A 20,856-nucleotide genomic window follows, 5' to 3' on the forward strand; every position below is an offset into this window, starting at 1 on the left:
TACATGATGTATGTGATGCCACGGGCTTTCCCTCTTGGCACAAAGCCATGGTTTTGACTAATAACAGAACAAGGACTTTGCTGCCTCTTCAAAAAATTAATCTGAATCAGAGTCTCCAGCACTTTAAGACTTGTGGACCTCAACCCACAGAATTCCCTAGCCAGCATGGCTTGTTGGGGGATTCTGGGAGTTGAAGTCCATTAGTCTTCAAGTTGCCAAGGTTGGGCAGTCCTGGTCTAAATGCTGAGCCATCTTACAAAATATAGAGCTCTGAAGAATAACTCTCTTTGTTCTGGCATCTTTTCCCCCCCCCCCAGGCTGCATTCGCAATGGTGTCAAGTTCCATGCTGGAGCAACTTACCGTGATAATTGCAACCTCTGGTAAGTCTTGGGTTTTGGGAGCTCAGTCTGTTCCTTCTCTCCGTTTTGCTGTGTCAGACAGGATGCTGCCCCTGTTGTGAATACACACTGGTTGCCAAGTGCTGAATTTTGATCAGTGATTGCAGGGATGCTGTGATGGTTGTAAGCCTGAGGACTGGTTATAAGTCACTTTTTCCAGTGCTATTGTAACTTTGGATGGTTGTTAAACAAATATTACTAAGTCAAGGACGACCATATTTTTCAAAGTATAAGACGCCCCAAGATTTTGAAGAGGCAAATTTTTAAAAAAAGTTTTTGCACTCTGCAGACCTCCCAAAAATGGTCTGTTTTTCACAAAAAAAAGGGTCAGAAAGCCTAGGTCAAAACAATTTGTGGACTTCAACTCCCAGAATTCCCCAGCCAGTATAGAATTCTGGGAGCTGAAGTCCACATGTCTTAAAGTTGCCAAGGTTAGACACCCTTAATTGAAATGTTCCCGTTCTTCACCTCCTATCATGCCTTGGAGTTATGTGATGCTGGATGCTGGGGTCTCTGGGTGTTGTAGTTCCATGGTATTACCCTGTTTCCCTGAAAATAAGACCTCCCCAGATAATAAGCCCAATCGGGCTTTTGAGCGCATGTGCTAAAATAAGCCCTCCCTGAAAATATTACAACACAGCAGCAGCCATGAGGTGACCACACTCGCCGCCTCCTGCACCTCAAAAATAATAAGACCTCCCCAAAAATAAGGCCAAGCGCTTATTTTGGGGGTCGAAAGAAAATAAAACTCTGTCTTATTTTGGGGGAAACACAGTAAAAAAAGACAAAATGAAGGCAAGGCACATCTATTACAGTGGATATTATCAGTGGAACAGAAGTTGTGAATGCCCCAACACTGGAAGTCTTTAAGAAGATGTTGGATAGCCATCTGTCTGAAACGGTATAGGGTTTCCTGCCTAGGCAGGGGGTTGGACTAGAAGACCTCCAAGGTCCCTTCCAACTCTACTATTGTATTGTATTGTATTAATCTCTTCTTCCATTCTTTTCATTCTTCCTTTTCTCCATCTCTCACCCCACCCTGGTTTCCTGTGCCTCCCCACTCCCACCCCGCCGAAATGAGCTTACAGGTCCTATAAAAGGAATGAAGGCCAAGAGGCTAAGGACTGCCTTAAAGGCCTAGGTTGAGGCGTTCTTCCAAGTAGGGCTTGTGGGCCTGTTTATGGTTGGGAGCAAAGGGGAGAAACTTTGGAATGGAGAGGAATTTGAATTATGTGTGTTCCCAAGTGCCTGGGGCTCCTGACTACACAGAACAGAACTGAGCATGTCAGTATTGAAACCAAAGTTTCAGCAGCCGTCCCTCTCATTCCCACTGACTGCCTTCATACAAACTGCTCCATACAGTTTCTTTGAGGAACCCATTTCTGGGTTTAGCCAAGATGCTGTGTCCTAAATCAAGGAGCAGCCTAGGATTCGCACCACCAATCAGCTGCATTTAAAAAAAAAGATCCAAGTGAATTAAAACCAGAACTATTTTTTATTTTCCCTGATAATTACAGGGAATTATGAGAAAAATTTCAATATTGAATATTATGTGTCATAACTGCAGCTAGAATCATTTATGCACAAAATTGGAAAAAAACAAAAATATACCACCAGAGGAAAATGTGGATAAGAAAAGTGTTAAGAGTGCGCCGAAATGGATAGACTTACAAAAGAAATAAAAGATAAAGAAGAATCTGAATACAACTTGGTTTGGACTGTATATGGTACAAATGGTTAGAGGATAGATGTAAAGATTAGGAAAGCATCAAGGGAAGAAAGATGAAGAAGTTAGAAAATGGTTACAAAGCTGTATACCGTAAATAGACATGATACAAAATGTAAGATGTATCGTATATAAATTAGTACACTTGTAGATTCATATGTATAAAAGAATTACGTATATGTATACAGGTATGGATATAGAGGGGAAAATGGAGGTACAATGGATGTATATCGATGTGGAAATGTTGCAAAGATGACAATTGTGTTACAAAAATGGAAGAAAACTGTTCAATAAAAACTACCATATTTTTGGGAGTATAAGATGCACCGTTTCCCTCAAAAAAGAGGCTGAAAATCTCGGTATTTATTATTTATTTAATATTTATTTATTTGAACTTGTTAGTCGCCCCCTCTCCCCACAGGGACTCGGGGCGACGTACAAAAGCAACAATCAAAACAGTATCATATACAGGAGGTAAAAATAAATAAATAAATTACAGTGCTTAGAAAAAGTTAAAACCCCAATAACATTAAAAATTTAAAAACTAAAATTAACAGTTAAAAAATGACCAAGGGGTGGAGAAGCTGTAGAGTTATGCCAGGCCGGCTAGTCGAAACAGGTAGGTCTTCAGTTTCATATGGAAGGAGCGGAGGTCGGTTGTTGTCCTAATGTCTGGGGGGAGGTCATTCCAAAGGGTAGGGCCCACCACAGAGAAGGCCCTACTCCTGGGCACCGCCCCCTGACACTCTCTGGAGGACGGCACCCGGAGGAGTCCCTCTCTGTGTGAGCGAATGGGTCGCAGGGATGTATGGGCCAGGACACGATCCCGCGGATAACTAGGCCCTGTGCCATGGAGCGCTTTGAAGTTGGTGACTAACACCTTGAAGCGCACCCGGTAGGCCACAGGAAGCCAGTGCAGCTCGCGCAGGAGAGGTGTTATATGGGAGAACCTCGATCTCCCCATAATTACCCGCGCGGCTGCATTCTGGACCAACTGCAGTCTCCGGGTGCACCTCAAGGGGAGCCCCATGTAGAGAGCATTACAGTAGTCCAGGCGAGATGTCACCAGCGCGTGAGTGACTGTGCGCAAGGCCTCCCGGTCCAAAAGGGATCGCAATTGGCGCACCAGGCGAACCTGGTGGAACGCCCCCCTCGGTGCATCTTATACACTGAATACAGCATTTTTTTGCCTCCTTCACCAAAATGGCCATGCATAGCCTTTAGGAGGCTTGTGGAGTGCTCCTGGGGGCTGGGGAGGGCAGAAATGAGCAAAAAACGGGCCGTTTTGGGGAGGTCTGCAGAGTGCAAAACTTTTTTTTAATTTGCCTCTTCAGAATGTTGGTGCATTTTATACTCCGAAAAATACGGTATTTTTTAAAAAAAATCCACATGAAAACCAACTAGGTTTCGGAAACTGAGATCACAGCTAGATTGTTCACTGCCCCAGTTCAGAGAGTTATGAGAATTCAGCCACAGGCTAAAGTGGAGGAAATTGAAACAACAATCTTATTTTGTCAGCAATCGCTTCAGAAAAGGTGGGATTATTCTTTCAAAAGGATGGGAGAGGATTTCTTCCCTGCTGAATCTGGGTCTGCCCTTAGAAGCAGGTGTCAGATCAGGAGAGTTCTGATCTGCAAGCCAGAATTGTAGCTACCAACTAGCCAAGCTGGGCCTCACTTGACCTGGGAAGCCCCTTCGGAAAATCTGATTTCAAGCTGGCATTTCCTTAAAGGACTGCCCACTTTGGGATGCTTCCAGAAACCGGCCTCTCTCAGCACCCTCTCTCAGAAATGTAGGAGCTGCTTTTGCTAACCCAGTCCATAAAAGGAGAAACATTTTCTGTCACTGGAGGCTTAGAGGGAGGGGGGGGGAAAGGGGTGGTGGTGGATTTTTGGACCAAACAAGAATGCCAAGCATTGCATCAAGAGTAGCTAATACTGCTTGGGGCTCCACGTCAAAGAGGCAAAAAGTTCTTAATCGGTGTTTCTTAATCTTCTATGAAAGGGAGGGTTGTATTCCACACGGCCGAGGTTGCTGCTTAAATGCAGCTCCATCCCCCAAATGCAGCCTGCACAGTTATCACCCCCAACCTGCGCCCTGCCAGATGTGCTGGACCAGGACTCCCTTTCCCAGACAGACAGCTAAGCCAAATTTGGACAGCGCCATTCAAAGGAAGGCAGGCGTAGAGGATGATATTTATATCACGTCAGAATTTCCATGCCGTTATTCTGTAACATTCATTTCTGCACCAATAAAGGAGAATATTTGTAGGCGCTTTATCAAAAGAATAAAGGTGGGATACAAATAAATACAGAATGAAACGATTGGGTTTACTCCTGCTAGGAAGCTACTAGGAGAAAGTACACCAAAGCATCAAATGGGAACACCAACCGTGGTAATTTTAACTTAGGCATGATGAATCTGATGAAAGAATTATGAAATCGACTAGATCCCATTGTGCTATCTAAGGTCTAGTGCAGTGATGGCGAACCTTTTCGGCACCGAGTGCCAAAACTGGAATGCCCATGCATGTGTGTGCACCGGAGTGCCAGAAACCCGAAGATCAGCTGGCCGGTGCGTGCACGGCTGTTTTGGGAGCATTTTGGGCTGCCTCTCAGGGCATTTTCAGGCCATTTTTCAGGAAGTTTTTCAATCTGTTTTCAGGGCATTTTCTGAACTGTTTTTCAGGCTATTTTTGGCCATTCTGGAGGTCAAAAACAGCCTGAAAATGGCCCAAAAATGGCCCTGAAAATGCCCCCAAAACAGTCTAAAAACGGCCTGGTTTTTTGGCCGGTTTTGGCTGTTTTCGGGCCATTTTTAAGCGCTTTAGCACCCACAAAGACCACCTGGCCACAGTGTGTGTGTCCACAGAGAGGGCTCTGTGTGCCACCTCTGGCACGCATGACATGGGTTAGCCATCACAGGTCTAGTAGATGCCCAATTAGTTGAGTTTGGTAGATCCCTAAAACCCAAGGTGGGTTGAAAGACCCAGGAAGGAGGTGAATGGAAGCCTTTCAAGGATTGTTAAGGCTGCAAGCTGGAAGTCAAAACACTTCCTGAGATAAAGCCACACTCGGATCTTTTCTGCATAGCTGCCAAGAAAAGCACCTCACTCCATCCATGATGTCACCAGGAACTGTACTTGACTTGAAGGAGACTTTGAATGGGCAACACGTAAAGGAGAAGTGGGAAGGGGGGGAAGCTGCCCCTGTCTCCATTTCTCTCAAGAGATTATTGATGGGCAGGAAAGGACTGATGTCATGTTTTTCCTTTTTTAGTAACTTACATCAAATGGACAGGAGTAAAAGAGGAATGTTGCGGCTTGTGTGTGTCCTTATGCATGTCTGACCATTGGCCTGAAGGGAAACAGCAGCCACTGGAAGCTGAACGCAGCCTTCCTTTCAAACTCCATTTACTTCTCCTGCTGTTCAACCTTTGCCCTCCCGTTCTAGACCCAGGAGTTTTTCTGCAGTATGTTTGCCAACTGAGCCCTTGGACAGAGTCGCTCAAGAAACAAACACACAAATGAGTTTTTTTAAGGGCAATTTTTAATTAGGACTTTGCCTCTTGCACAGCAAGTCAAGGTCTATTGCGTCTGCCCTTGAAAAGGTGGTGGAGCTGAGATCCAAGAGGAAAGGGCTTTTTAAAAATATCCATTTATTGTTAAAGTTTGTTTCCTCCACCAAAGGTCAGAAACAATTAATTCTGGCTGAGCCTTCCCCGCGCTCCCCACACCCCCTTCATCCGTCTTGGTTCCGTTTCCTGGAAACAAACAGCGGGAGGTTATTTGATCTTTGCTAGATGGTGCACTAAATGGTGCAGGAATCTGTGACGTCTAGGAATGTTGAGGCATTCTGGATACTTGCCAGATCACCCATGGTCCCTGAGATGTTACCTTTGTATTATTAGTTTAAATCAATGTTCCTCAGCATGCTGGCTGGGGAATGCTGGGAACTGAGTGTCATAAAGGTGCTGTGTTTAAAGAACTCTTGGTTTCACTCAACCCCCTTAAGAAGATTGGTGCCAACCCATTCAGCTGCTTGGCACAAGAAGCTAGATTTGCTTGGTTGGTTTTAATCTTGAAGAGTTTATTAGATAAAGCTGTTTTCACCCCAATCACCCTCCTTCTCAACATGGTGTGTGCAAAGCCAGGGAATGGGTTAATCCTGTAATCTGATTGTGATTTACGACTGATCCTTGCACTTACAACCATCGTAGCATTCCACCCAGTTATGTTATCAAAATTCAGATGCTTGACAATCTGTATTTATGATGGTTGCAGCATCACATGATCATCCTTTTGTGGCCTGCCAGTGGCCAGTGGAGCTGGTAGCAGATTCAGACAGTGAGGAGGTTGGGGAGGAACTTGGGCCAGTCCTGGAGTCTGGGGAAGGCTCTGATGGGGGCTCTGTGTCAGAGGCAGAGAGGGAGCCAGAGCCGTATGCCAGTTATCAGCTGCTTTTGGAGTCAGACATTAGTGGGGCAGAAGAACAGCTGGAGTCTGTTCCCAGTGTGCGCATGCACAGAGCTGCCAGGAGAAGGGAACAGCTAAGGAACAAGGGCCGACTCGGGAGTAAAGGCACAGGTGGACAGTGAATGGCCCCTCCCTTTGGGAATAAAGAGGAGCGAAAGGGGAGGGGAATTTGCAGGAGATAATTAGTTCAATTCATTAGGGTGAACATCTGTTCCTGGCTTCTTGCCAAGTAATTGTTGCTACAGCTTGGAGTTTGGAAGATATCGGCCTGGCAGCTCTCCAAGCCTGATAAAGGCCTGTAGTTGTGAAATCTCATGAAAGACTGTTGGCCGGGACTTTGCTGGAGAGGAATTCACTTTAAGCTAAATAAAAGGGGTTTTATTGGGACAAGGAGTCTGCTTCCTTCTTTTTGGAAACCTAGGTCAGGACACATCCTTTGCTTAACCACAGATGGTTCATTTAATGGCAGCAGTGATTTGCTTATAGATGTGCCGGAAAAGATTATAAAATGAGGTATGACTGATGTAACAGCTGCCTTGCTGAGCAATGGAAATTCTGGTCCCAATTTTGGTCATAAACTGAGGATTACCTATAATTGCCGATCTCAGATTTGGTTTTGTGATTTTTGAGTCCTTAACTATCCTTTCTGTGTCTTTCCTCCACAGTACTTGCAATGGGCATGGCGCATGGGAGTGTGAAAACCACGTCTGTCTTATCAATGGGGATATGATCGATGCCATCAACAGAGGGGATTATGGGTAAGAACAAAAATTCTGTTCTTTGAATTGATGGCGCATGGGCTGAACGGAAGAATTTAGGTCGCATCCAGATGCTTTTGTGGATCAATTCAAAATAAAAACTATGGGCATTTGTGAAGCCATCACTGGGAATTAAGGCTCATGTTTTCTGAAAAGAGGAAACTAAATTCATCCTACAATGGATCCAGATGTTGCAACCTAACAATATTACTATGGCCCATTCTAAGCATTCTCCCTTGGCAGAGCCAAGCTTTGTCTTTTTAGCAGATTGTCTCCTGTCTTTTTTTAGCTGGAGAGCTTCCAACTACAGCCAGTTCTGGGGGATGACACTGGAGGAGGGCATTCGGTATCGCCTTGGCACTATCAAGCCTCCCACATCTGTCATGAATATGAATGAGCTTCATGTAAGTGGTTTTCTCACGTATTTGTTAGATTTATTTTGCTTTTCTGGCAGGAACATCACCTGGGGTGCAGTTTTCATCCTCTAGTTTCATCCCTACAGCTATACCTTCACGTAGATTGGGATGGTGTGTTTACACAACACCTTCTTTGAAGGGCTAGTAGTTTCATTCACACAACCCATTGGTTCTTTTAAACTTTAGTTAAGGCTTTTGGAAGGGAGAGTAGATGGGTGTTTGTTTGGTTAGTTTGTGGTTTCGGGCATTACACAAATCCAGAAAATGGGTTACCATAATTGTAAAGGTATTGAGATTGAAGAGCTAAATCAGTTGTAAAGCTGATGCAACTGTAAAGCTGATGAAAGGTAAGGTAAGGCTGATGCAATGAAGATGAATCAGCATTGGTATAGCCAGTTGAAGACTATGAAAAGGTCCACAAAAGCCTTTACCACTTTAAGAAGTGTTTATATAAGGCAGTCAGGAGAAGGCTCTCTCTCCTTGTGTCCGCTATCCATTGCTAAGTTCTCCATGTAGAGTTAAGAAGAAGACTGATTTCTTGTCAGGCATTTGTTATCACGTATATTTCTGTATATGTTGTATATAAACCACTGTTAAATGTCTAAGTCACTGTGTGCTGTGTTTTGCTCCTGGGTTGTTTCCTAATAGTAGTAACACTGCAAACCAGTGGTGGGATTCAACATTTTTTACTAACGGTTCTATCGGTGTGGCTTTGTGGGCATGGTAGGGGAAGGATACTGCAAAATCCCCATTCCCTCCCCACCTCACTAACTTCCTTTCCAGCTCCGTTCTCCTGTTCAGGCAACAAAAGAAGATCAGCTGGGAGGCAGAGGGGGCAGGGTCAGCCTATTTGCTGGTTCTCCGAATTACTCAAAATTTCTGCTACCGGTTCTCTAGAACCTGTCAGTACTGGCTGAATGCCACCTTTGTTGCAAACGCTCTTGACGGTAATTCATAATTAGATCCTCTGTGTTATGAGGACCAAGCTGCAAACTTAGTCTACCATGTTGTGTCTTTTAGATTGGTTGATATGGTCTATGAGACCTATGAATGCAGCATGGCTTTGCTTTGCTTTTGGTTTGTAAAGATTCGGTGTAGTACGTTAGTCCAGAAACTGGGTTAGTGAAATCATCTTGGTAAGTGAATTGTGTGGAAATATTAGGATCTATCTTGAAATTATCCGAATAAAACAAGAAGGAGAGGAGACAGACATTGGTTCATTCACACAGCACTTGAGGGCCACATCTTTATGGCTGTGATTTTTGTAGGAATTGAAGGAACTGGGTCCATCCAGTAAATCCAGGTTCAGTTGTACCAAGAGAGGTCTTCAGTGTTTCAAAATCCTTGGAGGAAAAGTCAAATCTAAGCAGAATATAGTAAATATTTAACACAACATTTGTAGCAGTGACATCCAAGGACTAGGACGTGTGTTGTTCCGTTATGTTGACTTCTGGCATTTGACACAGTAGAATGGCCAGACTGTTGCATTGTACAAATTGAAGGGAACACACACGGATATACATACACAAACACACCCTTCAGCTTTGGCATCTCTACAAAACTTGGAATGCTGGTTGTAATCTCTTGAATCAATAACAGGAGTGGCAAGAAGGTCTGGAACAAAAATATCATGTTTTGGAATCTGTCCCATGAAAGAGAAAAATGCTTTGAACATTGAGATGTTTTGTAAGATACAGCCTTGGGGATCTGCAGCCACCCCTGCTGCTGCCCAGGGGCATGGAAATGTCTGTAGGCTCCACCGCTTGTCCTATTGCAGCCTGCATTTTCACCAATAAAAGAATTGCAAAACTTGCTCGTGTTCCTGCTAAATCCTAAATCTATTCTGAAAATTGTTGTTGCTTTGAGAAATGGACAAAGAGAAAAGGATACCGTTGGTCGAATAGATAGGTATTTCTCAACCTTGGCAACTTTAAGCTGTGCGAACTTCAACTCCAAGAATTCCTGAACTGGCATGCCGGTTGGGGAATTCTGGGAGTTGAAGTCCACACAGCTTAAAGTTGGCACGTTGATAAACATTGGAGTAGATACTCTGCGGGGTCGGGTTCAAAATAGAAAAATGGTAGATTTGACACTGCAATGTAAGTTCAACCTCTTTTTTAAAAATGTGTCTTTCACAACATATCCCCAAAAGTGGAGCTCCAATCATACTGTTGTGGCTGCTCATCTTAAACTTTTCACCCTCCTTGTACCACTCCTCTTCTTCCTGTTATCGACCTTAGGAAGTTAACACCCACCTCTCTCCTAGAAAATGAAATATCTTAGGAAATATTAAAGGGCAGAATATTTGCCCCTAAAAGGGAGGAAGAAACTCATCCCCCCACCTTTGTCAATGGGCCATTAAGGCCTGTCTATTCTACATAACAAAGATCTACAGGCAGAGCCATAATGGGAATCCCAAAGCTCTTTCATTGCATCACCGCCCAGCAAGGCTCAACCAAAGTTGGACTCAAAGCATAGTTGCCCCTGCATGGCCCCATGGGGGTCTGAAAGCCAATCATAGTGCATTTCTTGGAGCGGAAGGCCCCAAGGTGGGGCCCAACAGAGGACATAAAACCCAGAGACTCTCAGCAAGCCAGTCCTTTTTCTTCTTCTTCAATATCTTTGAGGCATGTGATCCCCCTTTCCCCAGGACCTCAAGCCATGTGATCCTGTCCATCATTAAAACCATCTTTCCAAGCAGCCTCCATGTTTCCAGTGTCTTGGAACTGAACCCAGATGGACATTTCTTCCAACATGACAAAGGTTGAGTGTCTCCATTCCAAGTTGCCATACAGGAGAACAACCATTTTACGGAAAGATTTATGCAATAGCAGTTCCTGCTCTGGGGGATCTGGTTGGGATCTCAGAATGTTCGTAGCCCTTCTCCCCCAATCACTCTTTTCCCATGCCTCCTGGCAAAATTGTTGTTGTCAGGGTTCCAAAGAGCATCCAAAAGTAAATCAGAATCCAAGGCAAAGTACTGCTCAAAGTTCCAATTTATTAAGAGAGCCATGTTGGCACATCTGGGAAAACCTGAATCTGAAAGCTTCCTGGTTTTCCTCACCCAGTTGAAAGTTCAAGATCTTGCCCCCACACCCACAAAGTCCATCACTTGGTCCAATCTTCCACTGCCATGCTGGCAGTTCCACCCATCCAGTTCCAGAGAGGTGCAGAGGTGCAGAGACAAAGGATGACCTTGGCTTTGTAGAAAGAATTTTGTTATGGCTACATAGTATGTAACTCCGTACAATCCCCCCTCCCATTTTCCCACAATAGAAAATGCATAGTAGAATAATAGAAAGTGTGGCAGGCCAAAGATCCAAAAGAAAAGATGGCTGGAGGCCTGACAGTTGAGTGATTCATTCTCTTTCTGCTTTCCTCTGTTTTCTGCAGATCAACATGGCCACCAATGAAGTGCTCCCTCCCCATTTCAACGCTGCCGATAAGTGGTCCGGGATGATCCATGAGCCTCTCGATCAAGGCAACTGTGCGGGATCATGGGCCTTTTCCACAGCAGGTAGCAATCCTTGGATGCAAATGTGACAGCCAGAGCATAGAATCATAGAACCCTAGGACTAGAAGGAACCTTAGAGGTCTTCTAGCCCACCCTTACCCAAGGCAGCAGTCCTTATACCATTTGGACAAATGACTGTCTGGGGTAAGTAGGGTAAGTTGTCCTCCCCTGTGGTGTGCAAACTGTTGCCTGCTTCTTATGCCCTTTGGGTACTCTCAAAGCATTTCTTTAAAAAAAAATACATCCTCCAAACCTATTCCAACTTCATAGGTGATATGGCCCCCACCCAGGGGTGGGTTACAGCAGGCACTACTGCTGGTTTGCTTGTGGGCATGCTGCTCATGTGCTTGATGTGCACCGCACATGCATGCTCAATACAATAAAAATGTTCTGCACATGTGCAGAAGCAAAAAACAAGATGACCCCAGAATGGAGAACCGGTTCAGGGGTGTGGCAGGCCTGGGTCACTGCCGCTTCCAGCAACCCAGGCTGCCAAACCACTACCCGTTCGGCTGAACTGATCCGAACCGGTAGGAACTCACTACTGCCCCCACCTGCTTGGTGGCATGTAGCTCTTTAAGGCATGAGTTACTGGCCTTCAAAAGGTTGCCAGTTCTGTCTTTGTACATTAAAAGACACAGACTTATGAGATAGTCCTTGACTTACTTAGTGACCATTTGAAGTTCCAATGACACTGAAAAATGAGATTTACAGCTGGTCCTGGCACCTTTGACCCTTGCAATAACCTCACGGTCACATGATCAAAATTGGGATGGTAGGCAACTGGCATGTATTTGCAACAATTGCAGCATTCTGGGGTCAGGGGATCTCCATTGATGACCTTCAGAGCCGGCTCCCGACGAAGAACGTCAGATTCACATAACGAGCCCGTGCTTCACTTAACAATTGCAGCGATTCAATATTTTTTGTCCCTCTCTTCACTGGCCCTCAGTTCCCCTTTTCCTGTCCTTCGATTCTGGATCTGCAGCTGGAGAGTTGGATGCAAGAAACGCAACAGGTTTCTAACCACAAGTTTCTTTTCTCTCTCCAGCGGTGGCCTCTGACCGGATCTCGATCCACTCCATGGGACACATGACACCCGCCTTGTCCCCCCAGAACCTGCTATCTTGCAACACTCGCCACCAACAAGGTTGCAACGGAGGCCGCGTGGACGGGGCCTGGTGGTTCCTGCGCAGGAGGGGGTGAGTGGCCGATGGGCCTTTTCTGCAAATGAGCTTCGGGCAATTTGGATTTTCCCAAGAGGCCAGCAACATGGGAATAGTGAAAGGGACATTCATTTCCAAGAGTACAACCTACTATGATATTCAACTTGGCTATGACTGGAACTAAGGAGAACTTTCCTGACAGTGACAACAATTAATCCATGGAAAGCTTAACTCTCCAGAGTTTTGGATGCTCCATCACTGGAGGTCTTCAAAAAAGATTGGGCAGTCATTTATCCAGGATGGTGTAAGGCCATGATGGTGAACCTATGGCACGGTGCCAGAAGTGGCACGCAGAGCCCTCTCTCTGGGCATGTGCACTGTCGCCAGCTGGTCTTTGCAGGCACCAGAGCACTGGAAAAAGGCCTGAAAAATGCCCCCCAAACAGGCTGCTTTTTGAACTGTTTTTCCAGGCTGTTTTCCGACCGTTTTTAGACCCTTTTCAAGCTGTTTTGGGGTTGTTTTCAGGGGCATTTTGGGGCTGTTTTTAGGCCATTTTTGGCTTGAAAAACTGTCCAAAAACAGCCTAAAAAGTCACCCGAAAATGGCCAAAAAACAGGCATGCATGTACTGGCCAGCTGGTCTTCAGTTTCGGGTGCTCTGGCACGCCCACATGCACGCACATTCTGGTTTAGGCACTCAGTGCCGAAAAGGTTCGCCATCACTGGTGTAAAAAGGCACCAGTGCCTTTTTACACCTTGGGCAGGGGGTTGGAGTAGAAGACCTACAACGTTCATTCCAACTCTGTTGTTCTGTATTCCGCATGACAACCCTTGGTTTCCTGCAGAAGTTCAGGAGAAAGATGTTTAGAGAACATAGGGTGGAGGGTGTGACAGCATATGATTCTATGGCTCAGTGGCTTTGTGTTACTCAACAGTCTGGGCCACATTTCTCTAGGTTGCTATTTATCACCACAATCTTCAAGCACTGCTAAGCTAATTCGTGAACAGTTTGATCTTTGGAAGTGAGCCTGGATGTGAGTCCTGAGTTCCAAGACAACCTCCATGCCGTTCTCTTTTCTCCCTTGGGTCTTCTAGGGTGGTGACCGATGGATGCTACCCCTTTACCAGCCAGGAAAAGGAGAGCTCGCTCGCCAGTCCACCTTGCATGATGCACACCCGGTCCACTGGCAGGGGGAAGAGGCAAGCCACAGCACGTTGCCCCAACTCACAAACGGATTCCAATGAGATCTACCAATCCACACCTGCATATCGTCTCTCCTCAAATGTAAGCTCTTCCTTTTCTTCTTCTTAGCATGCTGGTAAAATTTGTGAGGAGGGGTCAGGATTATATGCAAATGAGACCAGACATTGCGATTCGGTTTAAGTAGAGCAGTGGTCAGCAAATCAAATTCCTTTATTATAGCCTTTGACCAATATTTACAATAAAAGGGTAGAATAAAAAAGTGAACTGCTTTACAGCAACAATTTGCTATTGGGGAAGGGAAAAAAATTAATAGGACAATAAAACAGCATCTCTAATTAAAACTTTTGCCAAAGCAACAGCATTTATTTCTGGTCTTTAGCAAAACTGGCCCATAGTGACTAGTTGATTCACTTAACAAACGCAATACTCACTTAACAACTGCAATTGTCACTTAACAACCACAATGGTTGCTTTACAACCATGGTGTTTGCTTAATGACTGCTTCAAAAAAGATAGCAAAATGGATAGGTCACATGAGCCATGTCAGGGTCGAACTGTGAACTGCTGGCAGTGGTAGTCAACAGAAGTAGTCTTCAGTACTGCATTCTAAGCACTGCACCACCACCATTCCTTATGGTCATATGTTGAGGATTATCTGTAGTCAGTGGCTTAACTCCACTAAGACTGGGAGAATATGGTCACCCATTTTGGTACAGCATGTCAAGACTGGATGCACCAGGCTCTATTTTGGTAGGACAATGGGCTACCTTGCATCTCTGAAAACTTGTGTTGAAATTCTTGGGAGAAAAGTGAAGAAAGTTAAGGGAGTCCTTGGTGGTCTCCATTATTAAATAATATCAGCATGATTATATATTGATTTTCAGTTTGACCTGTATACAGTTTGACCTGTATACTGCATGAGTTAAAGAGGGCTGTGAAAATATCTAGACCCCTCACATCATGGACAAAAATGGTTTCAACTTATCCCCTCAAAACGACACTATAGGACACTGCACACCAGAACAACTAGCCACAAGGAGAGGTTTTTTTTCCCAAATGCCATCACTCTGCTTAATTAATTCCCAACACAATCAAATAATTTATTAAGACTGTATTACTATTATTCTTCTCTTCCTTCCTAGTATCTATCTCTTCCCACTTATAACTATAACCATGTTGCTTGTATCTTTCAATTTACATTGTTTTATTTGTTTACTAGAACAATTTGATAGCTTGTTGGTAACCTTGACTATCACTAAGTGTTGTATCTTTTTATTCTTGATGAATGTATTTTATTTTTCATTATGTACACTGAGAGCATATGCACCAAAGACAAATTCCTTGTGTGTCCAATCACACTTGGCTAATAAAGAATTCTATTCTATTCTATTCTATTCTATTCTATTCTATTCTATTCTATTCTATTCTATTCTATTCTATTCTATTCTATTCTATTCTATTCTATTCTATTCTATTCTATTCTATTCTATTCTATTCCATTCCATCCCATCCCATCCCATCCCATCCTATTCTATTCTCCAGGCACTCCCTAAATGCCAGTATTATAGCACACATCAATCCTCTGACTCTAACCATAGGGGTTGGTGATGATGGACACTGGGGAGCACCAAGACAGAAAAATATGTTACGAGGATAAACTTGGCCCTTAAGTTGATCAGAACATAAGCTACTCATCTAGAGTGAAGCCATGAGAAATGAATAATTGCTTTTGATTACCTGTTGATTTAGCACCTGTCATTTGCTTGTAGGAGAAGGAGATCATGAAGGAGTTAATGGAAAATGGACCTGTGCAAGGTGAGGTGGGCTCTCTGAAATACACATCAGGGTGGAAAGCCACACAAAAGAGAAATGATTTGTACTCGAAAGTGGTGGCTGAGTTACCCCTTTCTTAGTATCCAATGCCTGTGTTTTTTTAAAAAAAATGATTTATTTCAAGACTACTAAGAATCAAGAGATCGTTATGTAAATAATCCATTGCAAGCTCCTCCAACGTCAGTGAGCAGACCATCTCCCTCACGAGAACGTAGGAAAGTTGCCAGGAAGAAGGCCAGAAAGTCTCTGCCCTAATGTTCACAGGGAGGTAATGCTCTTAAATTGGAAATAGTTCAGTGGCTGGAATTCTTACAACCTATTGACTTCGTCTCAATAAATCTTGCTAAAGAGAACTCTGTGAGAATTATGCATGGAAAGAATCTAAGAAAGCAAATTCCAGCAACATATTTTTTTTTGTATTTAACCTATTTATTCCCATACAGACATTCTAATTTGCTTATAATTTGGTGAAGTTATGCTCGCTTATAATGGAGAAGTTTGCAACTAGCTATTTACGCAACGGTCCCTCAAATCTTAAGCTGTTTAGGAAGCAACAATCCACTTTTCTGTTCTCCAGAAGGCAAAAGGAAATATCCTTGAATTGTTCTATAACAGAAAACCAAAAAGACAACATCATATAAAATAAACGAAGGAGCCAAAGCAAATCTGTGTGGTGTTGTTTTTTTTAAAAAAGGAGCCATTCTTAGCCACAGATAATTGACTATCATTGGATTCCCACAACATGTTGAAGCCTGAACCTTAGTGAACAAAGGCAGTGTTGTTGCACTGTGAACAATAGTTGTGTTCATAGAATATGCAGTGACCAAAGAAAATGATTCATGCAGTGACTTAACACGAGGATCTAGTTCATACAGCAAGTTAAAATACAAGGCTGCTTCTCGCAATTCATTCAACGACAAATTTTTCAGTGGCTAAGTCACTGAGCTTGTTGATCAGAAAGGTCGGCAGTTCGGCAGTTCGAATCCCTAGCGCCACATAATGGAATGAGCTCCCGTTAGTCGTCCCAGCTTCTGCCAACCTAGCAGTTCAAAAGCATGTAAAAATGCAAGTAGAAAAATAGGAACCACCTTTGGTGGGAAGGTAATAGCGTTCTATGTGCCTTCGGCATTTAGTCATGCCGGCCACATGACCACGGAGACGTCTTCAGACAGTGTTGGCTCTTTGGCTTTGAAACGGAGATGAGCTTCACCCCCTAGAATCAGGAATGACTAGCATATATGCATGAAAAGCATCTTTACCTTTACCTAGCTGGTTGCAGGAATGTAAATTTTCTTTCCAATGCAAAGGAATAAAGTATTTTGGCTGAAAAGTCAAACATTGCTGGAAGCCATGAGGAGGGTCAGAAACACAGCAAAGTTCCCACTATAGCTTTCACAGCACAATTATTACAAAAACTGGCAGGAACTGGTGGTGCTGCCCTCTCCACATTTAACCAGACAAGGTTAATCTAACAGTTTCATTCAAGTGTGAGTAGCTTTCATCTTGGTCAGCTTGATCCAGTTTAGCAACTTGTGTGAACATAGCCTTTATGACTATTAAATGATCCAGTGCCTTCCCCACTGAATTAACTGGTTTCAGTGGGAAATGGAAAATACCAGGGCTGTCTACGAAGGAAATACCAAGGAAGCCAAAAGAACAAAAACTTCAGGAAGAAAGTAATAAGAAAACTTTTCCATAATGTTAAAAACCTGTGTGGATTTGCCCAAGAGGTCACCAGGAAAAGGAAAATGAGCAACACACTCTCCGGACAGTAATTTTCAGCCTTAGTCATCTGGGCCAATAATGAATCAGGAAACAGTCCAGCCCTGCTTCCAAAACCTCTCAGGGTTAAATATCAGCAAGCTGAGGAAACAAACTTTCAAACCTGCTGGATGCCCGAAGCTGTTCCTTGCATGCAATTTTAATGCTTTTTGGTTAGAACAGTCCATAATATTCCTGTGACCCTCCTACTCCTGCCCTCCGTCCCACCTCATTAAGTGGGCGTCCTTAACTTTCTAAGGTTGGGTTCTTATGAGTTGAACTGGAGAAAACCAGACATCTTGGAAATTGGAGTAGAAGACACCCTAAGGTGCAGTTATGACTGATCTTTAGAAGCTTGTTTGTGGGTCATCTTGAGAGAGCTAAACTCTGCTCTTCGGCTTTCTACAACTGCATGAGCAAAGGATGTAAAATGTTATGTCTGGTCAAGTATCATTAAGCTTGACTAGCTTGATTGGGAAGGCAAGAGACAACTGCCACCAACAGGCCAAATTTCTTGACCATAACAAGGTCCTTCCTGCTTCCACCTTCTATGCAAGCAACAAAGTCTTCCATATGTCATGTCTCTATGCCTGGTCCTCTTTGATGCAAGAAGTATAGAAACTGGTTGGAGAATTCGATAAGCTCTAAACTTCTGCCCAGTTCCCTAACTTTTGTAGTGTGGATAAGCCCAGAAATATTGGCATTTGAGTTGTGAAGAATAGAGTGTTCATGTCAGATCCTTTTCTAGCCTAAATCCATAATTTACCTCCTTTTCCATTCCTCTGCAGCCATCATGGAAGTGCATGAAGACTTCTTTGTGTATCAAAGTGGGATTTATCAGCATACTCCTGTAGCAGCCGGGAAGCCAGAACAATACCGACGACATGGAACCCATTCTGTCAAAATTACTGGGTGAGTGAGATCAGGGAAATCAACGAGAAACTCAAATCCAAGGTGTCCCTTTGCGAGTGAATACTTTGTCTAATGAGAAATGTCAAAGTTCTGTTTGCTTTGGCACTGCGGTTCCAAGCAGTAGATAACAGTGCCAGGAAAACTCAAAGCTACAGTTAGTTTTTGACTTGATTTATGACTTTTTTTTTGCTGAAAACCAGCATTTATTTCCAGTTTTCGGCAAAAATGCCTCATAATGACAATGGGATGGAACTGAAAAAAGATTTAAGCATGATGATATTATTCATGTTAAAACTGAGAATAAAGTTTACTGTAAAGATTTTAGGCTCATAGCATTAACAACCATGGTGTTTGCTTAATGACCACGACAAAAAAGTCACAAAATCAGGTCAGTCCCCTGGGCAGGCTCTATTACCGTTGTAAGTTGAGTACTACCTGCATATATTAAATGATGGGCCTTCTCTGGAGGGCTGTAGCTTTATTTACATCTGGTGGCGTCCAGAATTTTGCTCAAATTCATCATCCTACCCATTATTTATTGGCCCCTGAAATGTGTTAGAAATTCATTATTTTCCTGTTCTGAAGCAGTATATTTTGCTCTCTGTCTACCCCAATCCAGTTTTTCAGAACCAGCCAGAACTCTGTTTGCACTCTTATCAGTATTTTTAATACACTATAACCCTTTACTATTTAGTATTTGTTAAATTTCCAGGTGTCAGTCCTAAGTGATCTATAACTTTATACTACCCCATTTTCGATGAGGAAACAAAAGGTAACGCAACTCCAAATGCAGGTAGAAATTTTGCAAAGTGATAGTGTTAACAAGAATATGCATACACACAAACACACATACTCTGTCTCATACATACTTAGTGTCACCTATAAAGAGTCATGAGGGCACAGTGGTTAGAATGCAGTATTGCTGGCGGACTCTGCTGATTGCCAGGAGTTCGATTCTGACCAGCTGAAGGTTGACTCAGCTTTCCATCTTTCTGAAGTCGGTAAAATGAGGACCCAGATTGTTGGGGCAATAGGCTAACTCTGTAAATCACGTAGAAAGAGCTGCAAAACTTACTCTGTACCATTCTGGTTGAAAAAAGGACTAAAGTGTCAATGGAAAGTGACTGGAAAAGAGCAACTGGAACATTTTCAGTTAAGAAAAGGTTAGCAAGTTTGGGATCCTTCCACTTAGGAAAAAAAGTCAACTGAAGATTGAAGTGGATCAAGTCATTGTAAGGTCCCAGCAGTTTCCCAGAGCCATTGAAATACCAAAGAGAGTGGAGACTCCAGACGAGGCTTGCAAAAAATATTGGCTTTTATTTATGGCCATAGCAAAAGCTGGGTGACAAAACTACAAAGAAATGCATGTAGGGAATAGCCACCCCCTGCAAGAGGGGCTCAGAGTATTATATACATTTTAGGCAGATAGAAGCAAAGTTTATCCAATCAGAGACGAAGATTTGTTACCAACGTGATCTTTACTGCATTCTTTTGTTCAAGCTCCTGTCTCTGTCTACCTTATCTATGGAGGATTCCTATAGTCTTAGGTAGGGAGTGGAAGCCCCCCTTTGCCAAATTCTTTTTCGGCAGAGTGCTTTAAGGATTTATAAGTCAGGTAAACTCCCTAGTTTGGTTCCTTTATCTATGGGGTCTGATATTCCTGTGTAAGAATTTCTTCTATGTTTTCAAGAATGTGCCTAGCTTTGAAGCCAAGCGAGATGCAGCAGTGAAATAACATTTGCAGTAATGCCATCCAGAATTAAGGTTACAATTTGCTAGGCTAGAAAACAACTAGTTTTTGACTATACAATAATATAAGCAGAAGCCAATAACAAAGTTTAATTCTCAATAAATGATTTCTAGCAGTATATCATATCAGAAGCAAACAGTGAATATCGGTTTAATCAGTAACAATTATATAGTAACATAAGCAATTCATAATAAAAGCAAATAGCCAATATTGATTCATATACAAGGTGTATCATGAGCGGCATGGAGTAAAAACACAGGGTGAAGTTTTCATCCCTTTTTCTCAGCAACCAAACTCAGAGTCAGCTGAGTAAAAGATTTCAGACAGGCGAAATGAATGACTTCCTCTCACATTGCACACCATTAACCTGTGAGATTTCTTCCTCTATTGCCCCTTCTGTACGACAGCTGAAAATAAAGCCACCTATTTCTCCCTCGCTCTTCTGTGTTCCTGGTCACCGGGATGAATTTATCTCAACCTGTTCATTTTAAACAGCTACTGACACCCACACAATTGCCAGGCAGAGTCCTGCAGCCATTCACACCCGCCATTTACTGATAGCAGTTTGGTAACAGGTGATTTCAAATTGATTTTTTTTAAATAGTTTTTTGGATAGGTTTACACTACTGGTGTTCAAATATTTGGTTTATTTTTACCCTCCAGATTTATGTTCTTTTCTCGCAATACCTTTGCATTATTTTATCTTTAAAAGGTATTATCCCAAGATGGAATGATGATTACTATTTGCTTGGACGATTTAAAAACAGACCAGTTAGTTAATTAGCTTAACTATTTATTTATTAAATTCATAGATTGCCCAACTCCATCTTTAGTCTAGGCAACATACAATATGAATGGAAAACCATAGAATACAGAAAATATAAAATATAAAAATAACACAAAATTATTACAATCACTCTGCAAAAACCTGCCATTTACTTTAC

At 43.0% G+C, this 20,856-nt stretch overlaps 1 protein-coding gene across 2 annotated transcripts in view; it reads left to right on the forward strand.

Moving 5' to 3' along the window:
• The window catches only part of TINAGL1 (tubulointerstitial nephritis antigen like 1), a 45,635-nt gene that overhangs the window by 12,945 nt on the left and 11,834 nt on the right, over window positions 1-20,856 (forward strand). For both annotated transcript variants that reach the window (XM_081962613.1, XM_081962614.1), the window contains exons 3-10: window positions 318-381; window positions 7,265-7,357; window positions 7,647-7,761; window positions 11,167-11,290; window positions 12,339-12,489; window positions 13,548-13,737; window positions 15,426-15,471; window positions 18,039-18,162. In XM_081962613.1, coding sequence (XP_081818739.1) covers window positions 318-381; window positions 7,265-7,357; window positions 7,647-7,761; window positions 11,167-11,290; window positions 12,339-12,489; window positions 13,548-13,737; window positions 15,426-15,471; window positions 18,039-18,162 — 907 coding nt within the window. The remainder of the gene's footprint in view (window positions 1-317; window positions 382-7,264; window positions 7,358-7,646; window positions 7,762-11,166; window positions 11,291-12,338; window positions 12,490-13,547; window positions 13,738-15,425; window positions 15,472-18,038; window positions 18,163-20,856) is intronic.

This window comes from Natrix helvetica (assembly GCF_964273705.1).
Source record: "Natrix helvetica genome assembly, chromosome: 9".
Lineage (NCBI taxonomy): Eukaryota > Metazoa > Chordata > Lepidosauria > Squamata > Natricidae > Natrix > Natrix helvetica.